The following is a 21,107-nucleotide window of genomic DNA, read 5'->3' on the forward strand; positions in this document are numbered from 1 at the left end:
CTATTTAAAAAAAGCCCGGCGAAAGCTGTGTCTGTTCTGCTGTCAGAGGATCATTGACAGCACTAATGCCACTTGTCCTTGCCTCATTTGGTGAGAGGTGACACCTAGCCGCGGCCCCGCCACATTCATCAAGTGGCAGCAGGAGCGCAGTGACATCAGAGCAGAGCAAGCCACAGGGCTGTGGGCTGCCCTCTCCCTGGACGGCAACAAGAAAGCACTGCTGGCCATCTTGGATTCATCCTCTGAGCTGCATAGAGGGCACATGGCTGCTTTTACAGGATTCTAGTTAAATCTAGTTTCTGTAAATGATTTATTACCTTTGCGTAACTTACACTGTTCATACTGTAGAATCAATACGTATCATACTTGCAACTTCTTAGGTGCAGCAGCACCATGCAAGATACTGCACAAGTGGGATACTGTAGCAAGTTCTCAACTCAGAAATGTATCTGTCTGTATTATCTAGTAGGGGAGTGAATCACAAGTTTCTCCAGGATACGATATTGTATCGATTCGTTGGACAACAATACAATATTTGCTGATATCACAAATACGATTTCGATTCAATTCAGGGGCCTGCGATTGATATGAGATGATATCATATGACTATTTAAACCTGCAGCAGGCAGAAAGCTTTTGGCAAAAATTCCATAGTAACCTTTCAGCATATTGTAATTCAAGTGTTCTGAGTAAAAAAAATAGACTTATGCACCTCCTCATGGCTCTGTTTTCAGGCTTTAAAAAAATCCTTGGCCAATCACAGGTCATTTCAGAGAGAGAGCGTTCCTATTGGCTGCGCTCCAGCTGGTGGGCGGTGCTTGGTATTTCCTCAATTGCTTTCAACATGGCTGCCGGGTCACAAACTTTCTCATTTTACAGCTAAACAGTACACTACAAGATGTTTCTGAAAACATTTTATACGAGAAATATGCATTACGATAACAGAATATTGATTCATATTTGATCAGCGCTGCCTAGTTTGACCGTTGACCAGCAGGACAGCAGGCTCCAGCTCGGCTCTGATTGGTTGTTTCCTTCGGTCTGTGAAATCTTGCAGATGCCATTAGGAGCACCGTAGGACACGGCAATTTATTTCCTGTCTCATGCACTACTGTCAGGATATAGTGACCGTTTCATAAAAATAACTTTATTTAGTAATTTTTGCTCAATTTCTTCCCACTGCTGCTTTAACACAATCAGTCACATTTATGTCACCTCACAAAAAGCAACTGAAATATGATTTGACAAAGTTTTCTCAGACATTTAAATGAAAAACTCTATCCTTTATATTCTTTTAATAAAAGTAATAAATATAAAGTGGCAATTTCAAAATAAAGGCATATCCTAAAGATGACGATATTTATTGATGTTTTTCACTTTGCATCGATGATATTGGATCATTGATCATTGAATCGATATATTGATCCAGATCTATGTATCATTACACCCATAATATCTAGTGTGTTTTATTAGCCTATTACATGCAGATACGCAAATGCCATGCCTGCTGATAATTGAATAATTACCTGCTGTGATAGGTCAGTGTGTGTGTCTGTGTGCGTAGGTGGCTGTGAGCTTGTTACTGTCAGGACTCTGTCTGCCCCGAGGCCACACTGGTCTTTCTCTTGAACAAGATGCTCATCCTTCCCAGCAACACCACTCGCCCCCTACAGTTCAGTGCTGCCATTTAAAGCTACCCTGTGGAGGTTTTGTACAGTAGTAAACAAACATGGTTTAGTTTGCATTGAACGTTTCTCACTGAAACTTATCGTCTGCATCCTTGAGGTCTAATGAACGCATTGGATGCTGTTTACTACCTCGTGAAATGTTACGCCTTGTTTTGAATGTCGTGAAACTAAGGCTGTCAAAGTTTACGTGATAATAACGCAACTTGTGATTTTTAGGTTGTAGCAGTTGTAAAGCTAGAATGAAGATACTGGTATCATATGAAAAAAGAAAACCTATGGAATCCATTGGTACCAACCATGTCATACTAGCTTGTCGTGTAGGAGGCTAAATAAAGCTCCAAACTTACACTAAATTTTGGCGAGGAAAAACTGGCATGGCCATTTTCAAAGGGGTTCCTTGACCTCTGACCTCAAGATATGTGAATGAAAATGGGTTCTATGGGTACCCACGAGTCTCCCCTTTAAAGACATGCCCAGTTTACGATAATCACATACAGTTTGGTGCAAGTCAAAGTCAAGTCAGCACACTGACAGCTGTTGTTGCCTGTTGGGCTGCAGTTTGCCATGTTATGATTTGAGCATATTTCGTATGCTAAATGCAGTACCTGTGAGGGTTTCTGAACAATATTTGACATTGTTTTGTATTGTTAATTGATTTCCAATAATAAATATATACATAAATTTGCATAAAGCAGCATATTTGTCCACTACCATGTTGATAAGAGTATTAAATACTTGACAAATACTTAAAAAATATGTGATTAATTTGCGATTAATCGCGATGAACTATGGACAATCATGCCATTAATCGCAATATTTTAATCGATTCACAGCCCTACTTGAAAGCTGCACTGGTATCATTCTTTGGTTATATCAGTTTGTGGATCCCCTGTGAGGGTCTCGCCCCACAGGTTAGAAACATCTATAACTCCAACACTGTGATTATATATGTGAATATGGCCCAAATATGTGATCAAGAAGTTACTGACTGGTGAATGCCAAGTTTGTCTGTCTGTCACTGAAATATTACAAGAGATACAGTACAAATTAGGGCTGCGCAATTTTGAGAAAATATCTAATTGGGATTATTTTCACTGATATTGCAATTGCGATATGATTTTGGATGTTAGAGGGGATGTTATTTTTTAGATAATTATTTTCATTTTCATTGAAAAAAATATTCAAATGATTATGGTGTGATTTTTGCAGGGATCTGTATCAAACAAAGATGTTTTCTGAAGTCTGTATAATATGATGTGTAGGCCAGGACATCTCTGCAGCACAATAATATTTCATTTAAAATGGTATATTGACACACATTCACCTTTAACAAATAAAGTGCCATATTGCGATTTAGATAAAATTTAGATTAATTGTGCAGCCCTAGTAATCCAGTCTGAAAAGATATTTTTTTTCTCCATTTTTCCTCAATGTTTTCCTCGTTATTTTTAAATACAACCATGACCCACAACTCACCTGACTCTCTCTCTCTCTCACTGTTTTTAGGGGTATTCGCCAAGTGTCGCTACGTTTACTATGGCAAGCACTCGGAAGGCAACAGATTCATCCGAAACGACCAACTCTGATGGACAGCCGGTCAGGTATGAAGAGGGACATGAGTGACAAGGGCAGTTAACAGAAGGAAAAGAGGATCAAATCAATCTCTTTATTTCTTAAAACCACTGGTGATATTTGAGTCACCTGATCTCCCACTGGAAAAAAATGTAAACTTCTTCAAAAGAGTTTGTTATGCAATAGGGGTGTAACGATCCATCGATCTGGATCGATATATCGATTGAATGATCAACGATCCACTATCATCGATGCAAAGTGAAAACATCGATACATATCATTTTCAAGATGTGCCTTTATTTTGAAATTACCATGGCACGTCTGTTTCACCATCTCCGGCCGAGCGAACCCAAATTCTAAACATCCAAACAGAGGCAGCGGCGCTTCGGTTATGCGTTCCGCAAGGATGTCCACACAGACATGAGCTGACATGGAATCATGACAAGGGAACGACCGGTGTTAGCAAGCTGTGCTAGCGGCATAACGTTAGCGAGTGTCCGGTCAGCCGAGAGAGAGAGAGAGAAAGAGAGCCTAGTGTGTGTGACGGTGAGTAGCCATAATGTTATAGCTGTGAACCTAGTGTGCAGCGTGTGAAAGTTACAGTTTATTTATCAGTGAATAAATGCTAGAGCTCCTCAAGACCCAAGCCAAGTCCCTGTATCTTGCCAGATACCTGTTGGTTAAAGTAAAGATAAGATAAGATATTCCTTTATTAGTCCCGCAGTGGGGAAATTTGCAGTGAAAGGGCATAGCGCAAAAAACAAGAAGCAATAATAGATGGTCAAATCACATTTTAGTTGCCTTTTGGGAGTTGATATAAATGTAACTGATTTTGTTAAATGGTCATATGATATAGTCTCATATCGTTCGCAGGCCCCTGAATTGAATCATATTGAAATCGTATCGTGGCAGACTTTGTGATATCTGCGAATATTGTATTGATGTCCAAAGAATCGATACAATATGGTATCGTGATGAAACTAGTGATTTATACTCCCATTATGCAAGGGGGAATGTTTTTTGTTTTTTTTAAAGTTCGTAATCCAGCCCCATACTAGTGGCCTCTTCTGCTGAGCTGGGTCTGCTTGTGCCTCCTTGCTTCCAGCTCACAGTCAGAGTCAGAGTTGACACTCCCACTGACATGATTGCCTCTAAGCATCAGCAACCGCACAACGCCAGAGACACACACACACACACACACACACACGGGCAGTCTCTGTCTCTGTCTTTCATTTTCTTACACACAGTCAGTGACAAACACACCCATCCAATTGCATCCTTTTCTTTGACAGCCATGATGGATCACCCGTCCGCTGCCGCCACTAATCAAGGGTGAAAGGGGTGACGGTCACACACCTGGGGCCTGACATGAACTCATCTCTCTCTCTCTTTTATACACACACACACACACACACACTCTATCACACACATAACTGCTGTTTAAATCATTAAATCTTCGGCTATACTTTCCACAAGGGCGGTCGCACGGCCATGAGCTGACGTGGAATCGTGACAAGGAAACATTTGTATTCTTTATATTATTTTGTATTATTTGTGGAGGGTTTCTCCTCACGGCAAACCAACATTTTCAAAGCTCCTCAAAGTTCTCCATTTTCTCTGCCCATCCGCATAGTTTGTAAAAATTTGGATGTGCACGGACTGGCGAAAAGTTGCCGCACGGAACATGAATCACGCTTAATACATTTTACAGAGTTTGACAGAACAAGGATTTTCAAAGATTTTCATTCAAAACTTGAGGCATGACCAGTTTCTATTGTTTAGTTTTTGGCACACTGCAGAACGCTTTTCCTTCTTTTCTTTGAATGAATTTTATTGAATGAATTTTATTATTGTGTCTCTAAGAAAAGAAAGAAAAGTCAGGCTTATATATATCTGATATCTGAGCAATGACTCGGACAGTTTCTGTTGTAAGATTGTATATGTTAGCACACTGGTTCCCAACCTGGGGGTCCCAGTCCCCACTATGGTTCACCAAAGCTTGACAGGGAGTTGCAAGGCCTTATTGATTTTAAGGGGTGTAAGACAACTTTTTTTTTAAATATACAGTTGCCCTATATCTCAGCATTTCATTCATTTCCGTGAAGAAAACTAAATGAAATTGTTGTATTCAAAGTATGGATTATTATTTAAGATATAAACAGGATAAGGGCACGGTGAAGACCTGAACACAAGCTGTATTCCCTCTCTGTTAAACAGACTCGACCTGCATTAGTACGCACTTAAAACAACCAAAGAGCTAATGGAACAATGGCAAAGATTCTGTCAAAAATAAGCATATTAAGTATTATGATTGTTAAAGATTAAAAAAATTCTGAGAATCATATTAAAAGTTCCAAAGAAATAACAGGAAAACACATCTCTGATGTAATATTCACAGGAAATAATCTGCTCAAAATTCATCCAAATCGCTCGTTTTACTTCCTGCAGTTATTGCGTTCACTATTTGGGTTTATTGTGCAGTTTATCAGTTGTTCTGTACTGTTATTGTTATGTATTCAATATAATATGAAATATCCATAATACATGTCACTCCCTTTACTCAATGATAGAAAAGGGGTCCCTTAAGGAAAAAGGTTAGGATCCACTGTGTTAGCACATGTGTACAGATGTGTCAAATGCAGCTTTTAATGTCAAAACGTTCCAATACCAGCTTTAATGAAAAACAGGCCATGTTGTTGTGCCTTTTTTCCCCACTGTGTCTTCGACCAGTTAACTACTTCATACTGAAATATGTGTGATGTATTATTTGCATTGTGATGCAATGAAAACAAAGTCTAAATCTATATATCTTCAGAAAAATGCATCTTATAGAATATTGTCAAATGCACTGTTTTTTAAAAAATGTTTACATTTTATAATACGTGTATGATCACCGTGGTTTTACAGTGCCCTTGTAATGTGTTTATTATGATTTGAATGTCTTATCACGACAAGCTACAGGTAGAATAAATGATGTAAAAGATAAATGCCTCTATCTTTTAGCATCTTAGGTGAAGTTTTCCAGGCAACCCTCCAATCTGAAAATGTATCACTGATCTGATATAAAGTTGTATTAGCTGGATGTCTTCAAGTGATTAAAGGGGTTGAACTAATATGTGTCTCTTGTCAAATTGCTGCAGAGCTTAAGGTACTCTGGTTCCTTCACATTAATTCCTTCTGCCACCATGATACACCGTTTTCCTAATGATCAAATGGCCATTACATTAATATTAATATTTTCCTGTATAAAGCCTATAGAGCCAAAAGTGGTTAAAAATCTGTCCCTGATTGACATCTCAGTTCAGGACATGAGGCTTGATTATGTCACCTTCTGCTTTTAGAGATGAAGTAGCTGGATAAACCTGATGAGATTGAGAGGAGAGACTATCTGTACATGTATTTTGGATTTGAAAGAAGCCATGTTGAGCTTCAGTCCTGCACGTCAATCATCTACAGACCCATGAAGGAAAGGTCAGAGATGGCCTCATGCAATGTTTGCTCACCATGTCTGTTTATTTCTTATTTCTATTAGCTTATAGAGTATGCGTGCTCGCTTGCCTGAGCGTATACACCACTTCCTACAGGACTGTGTGACCATATTCCAGCTGACATGCCGTTCAGGAGCCTGGTCACTAGTGCCGGCGTTTCAAAATGACAAGGTTTATTTGTCTGTGTTTTGATATGCTCAGAGGAAACTGGGGCTGACAGCCGGAGGAGGTAGGAAGAGCGGAGCCACAACAAGTTCCCCCCCCGCACGACACAAAATGTCATCCTTCCCCTGGCTGCGGCGTGCGCCCAGCCATCCTGCTGAAAAGAGCAGACATTTAAAACTTTGTGACATGTGTCACAGGCACTGCCATTGAGCCAGTGCCACTGACGGAGCTGGAATTGACAGGCCCCGAGCCACCGGAGCTGGCTGGGGGACACACCGAGTTTGGTGTGTGTCACTTCCTATCCTCGTCAGGGACGTATCCCGAGCTGCCACACCAACACAAACTGCATTATGGGATGGGCGGGGAGTGCCAGAGCAGGTTGACATATGCTTGACGTGTGCCTTTGTGCATGCGAGGGGATGAATGAATGGGATGCCTGGCATCGCGGACAGTAGATTAATTAAGGTGTGAGCCACAGCCGTCTACCTGTAGGCGATGCCCTCCTTGACCCTCAGCTCCGTCACCGCTGCTGCTGCTACTTGGGAACTTCCTGGCTGAACAAATGGCACGCCACTTCATCAGAGAAGATCAGTGACATTCTGCTATAGTAGCCCTGCAGGCTCCTCTACTAGCCACAGTGTGTGTGTGTCTGTGTATGTGCGCTCAAAAAGGTTTAACTCTGTACCTACATATTTTCTGTGTGTATCCATGCTTGAGTGAGCCTCTGTCCATCTGCCATCTGTGGTGCATTTTTGCTGTTAATTTGTCTGTAATCTTAGAAGTTAAATGCGACCGTGACGGTGTAAACACAGTAAAACCCAATACTACACATTTGAAACCTGTGTTTTGTAAAAGTCAAAATTGTAATTTAATTTCATTATAATCTCTGTTTTGAGTATGCCGTTCATTCACACTGGAAAAGTGACAAAAGTAACAATACTCCAAATACCGAACATGCTGATACATAATATCTGACTATATGATCATTAATGAGGATTTTTATTTATTTATTTATATTTCGGCAACTGTATACGCTGTTTTTTAATGGTGCTGCTGTTTTTAGGCATTTTAGGCATCTCATTGGTAGTTTAATTGTTTTTATTTTTTAGTTTGCTTGTTTTTTCCTTTGTTTTTTGTACATTTTTTGACCTGTCATTTGTTGTTATTACTGTCACTAGTAGTTTAATTGTTGTTAATTTGTTGTTTCTTGTAGTTTGCCTGGGGGGGGGGTTTGTTTGTTTTTGATCCCTTTTAAACTTGTTGTCATTTGTTGGTATTGTTGTCATTAGTAGTTTTATTGATTGTTTTTCTTTTGTTCCCTTTTTGCTTTGGATTTTAATGACATATTTGTTTTTACATTGTGATGTAGTATTTTTGTAGAGACCCCAGAAAGAGTAGTTTCTACCATTGTAGAAACTAATGGGGATTCTGGGTAAATCAGTAAATAGTCAAAGATGTTAAATATGCTTGATTTTTGAGTGTGCTGTTGATGGCACAATGCATACATAAGGAAATGGTCAACCTACTTGTAAAACTGCAAAAATGCAGACAATGGCAACACTGCTGTAGGAAAAATTGCTGTTATCTTTGGAAATATTTAAAAGTAAAAGTCTTGTTTAATTTCTTGTTAGTATACAATGGTAAAGAAAAAGTTTAAATTGTATATATATTGCATATTCTTTCCTGAAACACACAATATTTTCAGATTTTGGATATGTTAAAATGTATTCACATACTGTATAGTCTCTGAGCTTCATATTACATTGGTGGCACACTACAGCACAATTCACCTCCCCAAAAGGCACACTAGTGTGTGACTCGCTGTCAAAGGAACTAAGGACCAATCACCCCGTCACTACGCATCAGCCCACAGTCTGATGACTGATTGGCATGAGCTAATGCAAATTTACAAGGAGGCAGAAGGAGAAAAAAAGGGACTTGTCTTTATGAGTGACAACTGGCCACTGATAGCAGAGCAGCAAACAGGACGGGGTGAGATTTAGATTTAACTGTCCCCCTGGCTCTAGAAACCTCTCCCTCCCTCCCTCCTTCTCTTCCTCTCTATGTGTCTGACATACAAACTCCTTCCCTCCTGCACCTGAAGACATTTGGCAGCACACTGCTGTCTCACTTGATCCAGAGAAGCCAAAGGGGGGGAAGAGTGGCCCTTATTTCCGGGCCTGGTCTTAGATGAGTAACATTTGTCATTCAGGGTTGTGCTGTAGTAATTAGCTTGTCAGTGGGCACCAGGCTGAGCTGGCTCTTTCTGCTAAGAAAGATGGACAGACTGACACAGGAGCTGACAGCCAGTCGATAATGTGGCAATTAATGTCATAAATAATTCCACTGCCAATTATATCAAAATGGACTCTGTTCTTTCACAGGGCCTGGTACTCCCTTATCATTTCCTCTGATAAGGGGAACAACCGTCTTCACCCCCCACCCCCTATAATTACAGGGCTTTTTATATGGAAATACAAAATGGCCTCACTCTCCCCACATGTTTATAGTGCAGGGGTGAAAGGTAGAAAGAGGGAGACACGGACAATAAGTGTAACATGCTAATGATTCTGTGTTTTGTGCCCTTTACCTCGGGTATTTCAACGGGTCATGGAACAAGACCTTGAGGCATTCCAAATGTCATTGGCGTGTACGAAAGAAAAAACTTGATTTAAAAATACAGACAATTATGTGAGAGAGATCGATCGGAGCTGATATTCTAAAGGTTGCAAAAGCTTAACCAACAGTGAGAATATTGATCCTGATGCCCCATCACTCGGTGGGAAAAATTATATCCATTCTCCGTCTTCATAAGATGCAGGTCAATCAATCGCAGCAGGTGAGAATACGCGATGAGCTGGAATCAACAAGGGTTCGCTGAATAGTAAATGTGCCGTATATTGAAGGGAAATAAAACGGGAAAAGTGGGAATCTGCTTTGAAATGCTTATTATCCGCCGCCTCGGCCTGTTTCCACGGGCTCATTTGTCTCGACAAGTGACTCAGTCACTGCGAATGGTCCCCATCAGCCTGACACTAAACTCTTCCTGTGAAATGTATGAGCAAATAAAGTGAGCTCAGCACATGTAAAGCCCTCCTAATGCATTGTAAAACAGCCTTAAACACATCAGATGTATCTTCGGGATGGGAAGGTCGCTTCGATGGTAATATATGGCCCGCGCTGGGAAGTCTCAAGGTCGTGTCAGACTCGCCTACATAATGCATGATTTCCCGTTACTCTTACAGACTCCAATCATGCCTCGCAAGCCTTGAGATGAAAATTTTACTAAGTAAATCAGCCACCTTGCTGGCATTTCTATTACCCCTCTGTGTGCACTGACAGAGAAGATGAATACCGCTAAATAATAACACGTGGTAACAAATCATATTTACTACTCATAGAGAGAGAAGCTGCAGCGGATGTAAAACCGTTAGCTGGGTTTTGTTATTCTTTCATCTTGCCTGTATGGATTTTACTTCGGTTGTTTGTTGTGTGTGTGTGCGTGTGTGTAAATGCGTTCTTTGTACTTTATGGAGATGAGAGTGTCACTCCTCCACTTGTCACTGTCCTCTTGTTAGATTGTGTGCGTAATTATTGTGTCATTTATTGCACGAGAATTGCTTGCTTTGAATAAAGCAGTTAAATGACCCTGTTAGCATAATTAATTTAACCATCCTGAGGGGCTGCAAAGTCGCAGTCTCATGAATATTAATTATTGTCAGTGTCAGTGCTAAATATTGTACAACAACAATGCAACATGTTTTTGTTTTTGAAGTGAAACATTGTTTGATGCGATTTTTTTTTTTTGGAGTGAAATTTTGACTCTTTGTTCCTGAATCGCTTTCTCAAAATTTTCTTTTAACAAGAACACATTTACATAGAAGAAACGTGTACAATACTTCCCCAATGGCTGCATGTCCTCAGATGAATATTAAAAAAGACACTTTCTCTTTTATTGTTTCAGCTACATCATTAAAACAGCTACTGTATTACAGAATAGTATGGCAGAGGACATGCCATGTTGGCATTTTAATGTTTGGCCCCGCAGCTAATATTTAACATGACGCAAATTATCAGCCAATGATTTTACACGCTTGACTTGAACACTCAAACATTTCAAAGGAAATTCCTGGAGTTATTGGCATTTACTTGTTTTCTCGAGCAGGTCCTGAGGGTGCTGGAGATGCTGATTGTGTGCGTGTGTGTTTTTCTGGACATGAACAAGAATCAGAAAAAGCCCTCAGGAGAGACGGGTGATTTTCTCACATGAGCAATTCTGTATGACTCCATTGAGGCACGGGAGAATACTTGAACAAACGGCGTACTGTACATGGAGCTAAGTGATGTGTACCTACCGATGATATCACACTCTATCGTGCAACTGCATGGCTGCTGCAGTATACTGCCGTTCTGGATCACCATGGGAAAGCCTAGTGGATGTAGAAATTACACTTTGAAATAGACGAGAATATTTCCCATGAATGTCTTTGAACTGTAAACAACGGTCATGCATTTCATATGAATACACACTTTATGGGCCCCGCGGTGATGTGACCTGAGGGAGGAGCGCGTTGCGTGTCAGACTTGGTGGTATTTCCTGCGGCGCTCCGATCCTATCTATAGGGGGGGGTCCTCCGGAGGGCAGCCTCTGAAACGGCTCGACTTGGCCTTGGCCGTTGACAGTGACATACAGAGGCAGTCGATTTTTTGACACGCGGCTGTGACTAAGTGTGAGGAAAAGGTGAGAGAGATCTGTTCTGGGGCCGTTCTTAAAGACATGGAGATCCAGCAAATCTCCCCGGGGCATGGCTTAGCACAAATGAAATCCTTGAATCATGAATACTCTGAAGGTGAGCAGCTATTTACTGCAGCCAATCTTGCTTTTATGGGAGTAATATTGGTGGTCAGTGGTAGGGAGCTCATGTTTTAGGTATGTTTTTGTCCTCTCTCTCTCTCTGTGGATACTAGTATTTAAAGGAAGCTTATTGACTTTCATTTGTCTTCTGTAGTGTAGCAACTTGGCTACTTGTAATATGTGAAGTTGATGTAATTCACATAATTATTATTGGGAAACAGCTGGTTTCAAAATGGCAGCAAATTTGAGGTACCAACTGGGATCTAACACTGTCTAAAATCATTGAATTTCTGCAACTATAAAGATAAAAACAGACTAAAACACCCTTCACATTAATTAATACATTGGTTTAATACAATGTTAAAGGTGTTATTGATAACATTCAGCCACTAGATGTTGCATTGTCCCTCCCCCGCTCCATTGCATTCACTTCACATCAAGTCATTGCCAGGCACTTACCGTCAAACTCAGTTTTTTCCACACTAACTGATGACCAAGAGATAGCACGTGTTACCACTGACGTTTCACTATTGGCTCACAAGCCTTGTTAGAAGTGGGAACCAAACGTCGGATATCTTCCACAGAGATAAACAAAACATTCATTTTGAATCTGCCAACATTTTCTAAATGGTTAATTCACAATCATTATAATTTTTTTTCAGGAAAAGCCATACTTTTATTTGACACCTTCCTAAAAGCTCTGTGGATGTATTATTATTATTTGTCTACATAAAAATGTTATCAATAAGACCTTTAAGAATTTTTAAAATGAAAAGCAGTCCTTTGATATTACAACAAGACTAAGAGTCTACAGTCGTGCTAGCAGCTCTAAGGTTCAAACTCAATATTGCTAGTAAATTAATACATTTGTTTAATACAATATTAAATGTGCTATTGATAACATTCAGCCTCTAGATGTTGCATTCTCGCTCCCCCGTTCCATTGCATTTACTTCACAACAAGTCATTGCCAGGCACTTAACGTCAAACTCAGCCATTCATCCGTTTATTTCCACACTAACTGATGTCACAAAGATATTACGTGATACCAACATTGTTATACTATTGACTCACAAGCCACAGAGATAAACAAAACATTCATTTTGGACCCGCCAACATTTTTTAAATGATTAATTCACAATCATAATAAAATTTCACCGAAAAGCCATACTTTTATTCAGCACCTCTCTAAAGGCAGTTTTTTCATCTATATATATATTCGTCTACAGAAAAATGATATCAATAAGATATAGATAACATGCTGATGGTTAGCATGTGTAATGTTTACCACGTTCACCATCTTACTTTAGTGTGTTAGCATACTAACATTTGCTGATACAGCAGTCTGATGGGGATGTCGCTTTGAAGGCATTTGGTCATAAACCAAAATATTAGACAAACCTCATGGCGGCACTAGACCATGAATGTCTGTACAAGATGTCATGGTAAAAGTTATATGTCTATGTGTGTAGACAGTATAATGTATGTGCTGGAAGTTGTGTGAAAGCAGATTTGTTCTCTTAATAAACTATACAAATCATTCACCATTTCAAATACGCATATGGTGATTTAATGCCAACAGCAGAAAATATTGAGTTTCTCACAAGAGTTAGTTTGAATGTCCCTGAGCTAAATGGTTATCGGTTGTTATGCTTCTTCTTCTCAATGTGTGGGTAAAGTTCAGCCGTGAACCTTCGCATTTGGGTATTAGCAATGTTTTTTTTCCTCTGTCTCAGACAGGCTGATAGGCCTAACCTTGTCTGTCTCTCCAAACATATTGATTAGCCTGTGAGAAGAGAGAGGCTATGAGACCGAGTGCAGAGGCTAAACTTGAAGTAATTCACTTCCTACTAATAGCATCCCATTATTTCGCTAAGAGGGGAAAAGTTTTACTCTCTTTTTTTTTGAAGAAATCATAGTACATTAGTTTGAAAATGGCAGAGCAAAATGTTCTGGTTTTGACCAAATAATAAAATTAATGTCCCCGTATTATTAGCAATATCAGAAAGATGATCAGCAACATGGCAACCTAAGCTGCCTGATTTGAGAACATAATCTAGATTTCAAGATAAAGCAACCAGTTACAATGACAGCCTGCTATTGTTTGTGTGTCAGATAGAAAATCCAACCATCAGTGACGGGCTTAGAGAGGAAGATTCGCCAACTTTTCCAGAAGAAAACAAATTTCAAATGGCAGTGGAAGGCAGGAAAAAAGAGAAAAGCCAACCTCTGTGCCTTTGTTGTTCTCCTTTAATTCTGTTAATCGCCCCCAGGTAAAGATTAGCTGCTCTTGCCAATTTAATTCAGCCTCAAATGATGCTGCTACAAGGTCACTTTTTCTTTTCTTCCTCTCGTCTTCTGTCTCTTTATTCACCCTCTCCCTCACCCAACCCCCCCTCCCATCCCCATCTCCCTCTCTCCTCCATTTCTCTTTTCCGTGAGCAGGATTGAGTTGTCATGTAGTTCTAATAGGCAGCACAGGGAATCATTAGTCCACCTCGGCTCCCTGACTGATGGGTATTTCACTCCAATCATCTGAGTACCGTGCGTGTGTTTGCGTAGGTGTGTGTGTGTGTGTGTGTGTGTGTGTGTGTGCGTGTGGAGAGCGGGAGCCCCCCCCCCCCCCCCCCCCCCCAACCAAAACACACACACACACACACACACACACACACACACGCATCCTCAGCCACAGACATCACCATCCTCCCCATCCCCCCACCCACCCACCACTGCATTGTGCGCCTACTGCTATTGACGGAGTGTCAGAGCTGAGGGGAGATGTCTTAATCAACTTGGACACACTGGGCATTGATTTGACAAGCTGCTGTAATGACCTTCTTGTTTGCGTAAAGGATCACTGTTTATCTGGGCCACAACTGATGCGCTGAGCATGCCTCATTGTCATGGAAACTATTATCACGGCTGAATTGGGATGGGGCTCAGTCTTTGGATCTCTCTTTTTCTCTCTCTGTCTCCCTCCATCTCTGTCACACGCACAAACACACGGTCTCTTGTACACACATGCAGCCACACGTATTGATATTGATATGTTTGAGGTAACCAGATGTGTGTGTGTGTGTGTGTGTGTGTGTGTGTACTGTAAGCCTACATGTGTGTGTCGGTGCTTGAATGTGATGTTTAACACTCCCAGTTGAAATCGTCAGGGGTCAAAGGGAAATGTTATAATTGGTGTCAACATCTTTCACATCAATGTTATGGAAATCATTACAGACTGGACGGATTGACTGAGAAGGCTCAATAATCCCAAGACAGTCGTTTCATTTACCTGCCTCCCAGCTCTTTACGAAAATTATTTTAAACGTTGTAGCTCATTGATTTACTAAATGACCCATAATGACATCTAAAATAGACAGTTTATTCTCAATGGGAAAATGAAGAAGGAAGGACATTTATATATATGTCCGTATATGTATATATATATATATATATACAGTATGTGTATGTATATATTTATGTGTATATACTGTATATATATTAGGGCTGTCTATTGATTGAAATATTTAATTGCGAGTAATTGCATGATTGTCCATAGTTAATCGTGATTAATCGCAAATTAATCACACATTTTGTATCTGTTCAAAATGTACCTTAAAGGCAGATTTGTCAAGTAATTAATACTCTTATCAACACCTGAGTGTCTAAATATGCTTGCTTTATGCAAATGTATGTATATATTTATTATTGGAAATCAATCAACAACACAAAACAATGACAGACATTGTCCAGAAACCCTCACAGGTACTGCATTTAGCATAAAAGATGTGCTCAAATCATAACATGGCAAACTCAAGCCCAACAGGCAACAACAGCTGTCAGTGTGTCAGTGTGCTGACTTGACTATGACTTGCCCCAAACTGCATGTGATTATCATAAAGTGGGCATGCCTGTAAAGGGGAGACTCGTGGGTACCCATAGAACCCATTTTCATTCACATATCTTGAGGTCAGAGGTCAAGCGACCCCTTTGAAAATGGCCATGCCAGTTTTTCCCCGCCAAAATTTAGCGTAAGTTTGGATTGATATGATGATATGTATGATGTGTGTATATATATATATATATACAGCATATACATATACACATACTGTACATATATACATACACATATGCAGTATATGCACACACATACACACACACATATATATATATAGATATATATATATATATATACTGTAGTTATATAAAGATAAGGCAGACTGTTTTTAGCTAGCTTTCTAGCTTCTAGAAAGGATCTGTTTTAAATTTGTATATGATTTTCCTCCTTGATCTGATGTCAGGCCTTATCTTAGAGGCTATGTGACATTGTGACATTGATTTTTTAAAATATGATTTATGATCTTCTATCAGCCAGTGAATGTTTAAAGATGAAGAGAAAGATTGCCTTTGTTTGTTTTCAGGCCCTAGCACATGAACGGTGTTGTGCTCCATCACCTGGCTCATGGCCACAGGCACACCCTGCCGCCGTAAGAAGAAGAAGAAGACACTCTGCTGAGTCGATTTGCAGGGATCTCAGGTTCAGGGTGCTGTCAGCTTCTGTCAGGGCAATCAGCAACACTCAGCCTCCCCTGAATAGCCCGCACAGCAGACGGTAAATATTATTGGCATTCTGACACCCTCTCGCTGCGACCAAGTGTGTAAAATTGTTAATAAGGAACATGATGGGGCTACTGCATGCTGTCGTGAGAATGGAAAAGCTTGCTCTTGTTGGCAATTATCCAAATAACAGGATGAGGCGTCTGAGGACAGGTGATTTAAGTCCTTAGCAGAGTGGTGGAGAGGTTTGTTTTGGCAGGCAGGAAGTGAGGAAAAGTCACCGAGGTCACATGGTAAACATTGTCCTTGTGCTATATCCATCAATACAACTCCTTATAAAATGTACACGGAGACCCTTGTATGCACTGTTTGGACAAATTGCAAAAGACACTGTCCATAGACGAGGCACTTTAACACTTGAGGGCTATTCTACATTATGTATGATAGTCATTTTAACAACAATAAAACAGGTAAAGGTTGTTGGCGTGTCAGCTTTAAGTACGGCTGTGAACGAGCTGCTTGTTTACTGAAATCCACTGTTATTAGTTATTTCTATGCCTCCCCCTGAAAGTCTCAATGTGACACTGCGATAAGGCAAACACTATTCCTCCCCCTTGCATAGAGCACGTAAGTCATTACTTTTAAAGGCGTAGTATCTCCAAGTCGCAGAAGGACACGTTGATAGCAGAATAAAGTACACAATCATAAACGTTTATGCCAGTGTTTCTCACTGTATGATTACATTTTTATGGTTCATATTCTGATATGGCTTGTTTTTGCTGCCACCGCCAAAGCAATGAGACAGGCCCAGAGGTGGCATTTCTCCTTTGCTTTATGGGGAAAGGGGGGGAGATGCCTAGAGGAGAGTCCTGCTCGGTTTCGTTCGGTAAACACACTGCCAAGCTAAATGGCTGATCAATCAATTTCAGTGGGATCGATCTGCATCAGTTCTGCCTGCATGCACACACCCGGAGCCACTTTATTGTAAATCAATCATTTTGAAAACAACTCACAGAGGGGCCCGTCCTCACTAACAAGCCATCAATTCCAGCTGCCTGTGTAGCACCCTTATCAGGCCACAAATCAACAGCCACACAAACATCTGCTCCATTTCCATCGTTTTCCCCCTCTGCCTCGCTCTGTCTTTTACCCCCGCTCCGTCCCCGCCGCTTGTCGTGTTTTGATGCTGTGTCTGGCGAGGAGAGGAGAGGAGAGGCTGCGAATCTTCACCACACCACTTAAGATAACCCAAGGGTAATAGTGTTTGCACATTTGAGAGAGAAATGAGGACAAATGCCAGGGTGGGTCATACATTCTCCTTCTGACCGGCTGTTTGACGTTGGAGTGTGAAATTGCACACTTCAGCTGAGGGGCGTGGAGGAGGAGGAGGAGGAGGATGAAGAGGAGGAGGAGGAGCGGGCAGGGCCCAGAGACTTATGAGATGTCCACTGATTTCTAGCTATGAGAGAGGAGTGGGTCGATGTCTGAGAAGTCATCCTGCCTCATCATAACACCTCAGAATTGGTGCAGCTCATGATGTTTGAAGGATTCTCAGGAGATATCTCCGTACCCTTGACACAGGCGACACGGTGTTTAGTACAGTGTATCTAGAAGCAGATTATTTCAGTTGGAAATATTGCTGCGTTACATAAAGGTTAAAAAATGCTTTTACTTTGGCAGTGTTTAATGACATGCTTATCGTCGTCCAGACATGTTAAAAGCTCCAACAGGGGATTACTTTCTCAATATATCATTTGCCAACTGGAATAACTGTATCTGTAAACCCAATCCACATTAAGATGCTACACATCCCGATGTGATGCCCAAACATTCACAGCCCTGACATGACAGCACAGCGAGATACCTGGTATGATGTCCTTTGCTCATCCGCTGTCACCGTCTCCATGGAGATATACGAGCCACTGTGGACTGAATGTGATTCGAATGCTATTCCTACCCATCACCGTGGATCACTGTTGATTGACAGGCTGACAGGTGAAAGTGATGGAGCAGCTAATAGCATGTCAGTAAAAGTAAATCAAGACTAATGCCAGGCTCAATGGATAAGCGGATTGGCGGTGCGACTTGGACCGCGGGGTCGCCGACCCGTCCGCATGGTGGGGATTGGTATACAATATACATTTATGTGAGGCTACCCCTGGTGATAGTCAAGGTCAGGCACTGGGTCTACTGAAAAGTACAGTTCCTGTCTATTGTATATACAATGTAAAGTTATGAAGTGACACAAATATGTGTTATGATATTTGATGTGGTTGTCTATCAGAAGTATTGGGTGAATAGTGAGCTATTATCAGTGTTAATCCCAGAGGTGGACAGGAAGTACTCAGATCCGTTACTTAAAGGCCCTGCAAACATCAGCTTCTTGCATTCCATCCACCCTTTGCATAGTTGTGCCCTCTCCATTTCTCATTAGACCTGTCAATGAGAAGAACAGCAAAGGAAAAGTGCAATTTCACCGGCTTTGACACATCGGTGAGGTTCTCAAACAGCACCAGAGCAGCTGTCATTACGAGCAACTGCTACGCACGGCAATTTATTTTTCATTTTACAGCTAAACCGTGCACTACAGGATGTTTCTGAGGCTAGAATGTCATTAGAGTTACAGAATATTGATTCATAATTGTTCCGGTCCCTAGTTTGACCGTTTGCAGCTGGTGGAGAGCAACTGCGCCGCCTGGCTCTAAAGTTCGAGCAAGTCGGGATGAAGCATGGATGTATAATGGTGCCTTTAAATGAAACTCGTGAGCTTGTATTTACAAGGGAAGTCGTGTACACGATATGCTTGGCATTCAAGTGGTTAAGTCGTGAGAACACCGCTGCTAAGCAATCGTAATATTAATGTTAATGTCGGCATCTAGAAGCCAAAGAGGCTAACAATTTAGCAAGCTAGCAAGTAGGTAACATCATGCAGGAAATGTGAAGGCATAATGACAGAGGAAAAAGATGAGGCCGTTGGGAATATCAACATTTTCCTCAGACCTATTATAAAATTACATAGAAAAACAATATACGACAAAAATTACAATATATTCACTTATTATGAACCAAAAAATGAACTTCCATGGCCTCTGCCATTTCTGACAACATCAACAAACACGTCACAACTCGTGAACTCTGAGCTTTTGGAAACTTTACACTTACGAGGTTGTGAATACCAGAAGAGGGGGGCGTTCATTATATACTCTTCTCGTGAACACGAAAAACACAACCCCATTTGAAGGCACCATAAGTCGGACACAAATCTAACCGGCATGCATTGTGCCCCCGATCTTCATGATTGATTCTGCGCAGGCCTGGCTCATCTGAAACGAGCCTCATAGTACAGCTTGAAAGGCTCGTTCGAGATTAACTACACCTGGCCTGGAAAGTAGACAGCAGCAGGTGGCGGTAACAAAAAGTTCAAGACATAGTTTCCAGCCGTTTCCAGCAGCCTTCAAAAAATTTAGAGGAAGTCACAGGAATAGTTACATCCCGTTAGATTCAATCTGTAGACTACTTGTAGTTTGCCGACCACATTCAGATTTATTTATATTTGTTTGCAAATATATAATGTGCATGTATCTGGCATTGGATTCTCTCTTTATTATTTTTATATCTGCCTTATAAATCGCAATGTAATGAGCGCTTGTTTTGATAAGTGCTGTATAAATAACCTTCTTTATTATTATCATTATCATCAACCACACAAAATATGTTTGCTAACAGATGAAACCTTCATTGCACAACGTGAGACTAATAGCCTACAATCTAGTAGTGATGTGTCGGTCCTGAACGAGCCGGTTCATTGAGCTCTTTTAAGTGAACGATAAGAGCCGTTTTTTTTTCTTTTTTCTTTAATTAATTCAAGGCAGAATGATTGGACGATCTTCTCTGCGCCACGGGCACTCAATGCACTGACTGTGACTGAATATTGTGTTAATGATGTCCGTGCGACCAATCAGGTGATGACAGACAAGGATCATACCATTAAGCAGGGAGGGGCGGGCATGCGTGGGCGCTGACGGTCTACAGGTACAGAACAGGAGGGAGAGGAGGAGAGAAAGAGAGAGGAGTGTGGTGCACGAATAGCAGACAAGATGAGTGAGTCGGAAACGAAGCAGCATGTAAAATTATGATAATCAGAAATTATGAGGTTTAGGATAATACATTTTAGTATAATTATATTAATAAATAAATCCATTAATTTCAATTCATAAATTCTTTATAAAGGGTGCCTTATCGGGAAAAGGTACCAGACATTTATTGAAAAGATTCAAACAGGTTCTATTTCTATTTATAAATTAATATTACAATCTAAAACACTGATTATACTTTAAATCCTAAAAGACTGAATTCACAAACAAATCCATCTCAATCAGGCCACACATTTATCAGCGAGACATAACATAATCTATTACCATTTAGTCATTGAGTCATAAGAACATACTAATCAAAGGTCAAAACAGCGCTAAATTTGGCTGAATTATAAAAGGCAGAAGTTGTAAAACGAAGAGCCGTTTGGGAGCCGAAAGAGCCGACTCTTCTTGGTGAGCTGAGCCAAATGATCTGGCTCACTAAAAAGAGCCGCAATTCCCATCACTAGTTTCTAGCTATACATATTACAATTATACAGAAAGTTAGAACTTTCTACAACACGTGGTGTTTGTTGTCAAAACTAAGAGCCAATCAGCTCTTTGATCGCGCCCCAGCCAGGCGCGATCTCGTGAGGTTATCGTTGCCCACGTGTGCATGACGTCAGAGCAAGTCGGTACCGGACACTAACGCACGA

General features: G+C 40.7%; 1 protein-coding gene across 10 annotated transcripts in view; it reads left to right on the forward strand.

Moving 5' to 3' along the window:
- The window catches only part of lrmda (leucine rich melanocyte differentiation associated), a 351,320-nt gene extending 344,947 nt beyond the window's left edge, over positions 1 to 6,373 (forward strand). For 9 of the 10 annotated variants that reach the window (XM_037781646.1, XM_037781645.1, XM_037781648.1 and 6 more), the window contains one exon: positions 3,195 to 3,742. In XM_037781646.1, the coding sequence (XP_037637574.1) occupies positions 3,195 to 3,274 (80 nt within the window). In that variant the 3' untranslated portion in view covers positions 3,275 to 3,742. Of the gene's footprint in view, positions 1 to 3,194; positions 3,743 to 4,552 lie in introns of those variants that run through there. The other variant, XM_037781641.1, reaches the window with a different exon arrangement.
- Positions 6,374 to 21,107: the final 14,734 nt, after the last annotated feature.

This window comes from Sebastes umbrosus, chromosome 10, assembly GCF_015220745.1.
Source record: "Sebastes umbrosus isolate fSebUmb1 chromosome 10, fSebUmb1.pri, whole genome shotgun sequence".
NCBI lineage: Eukaryota > Metazoa > Chordata > Actinopteri > Perciformes > Sebastidae > Sebastes > Sebastes umbrosus.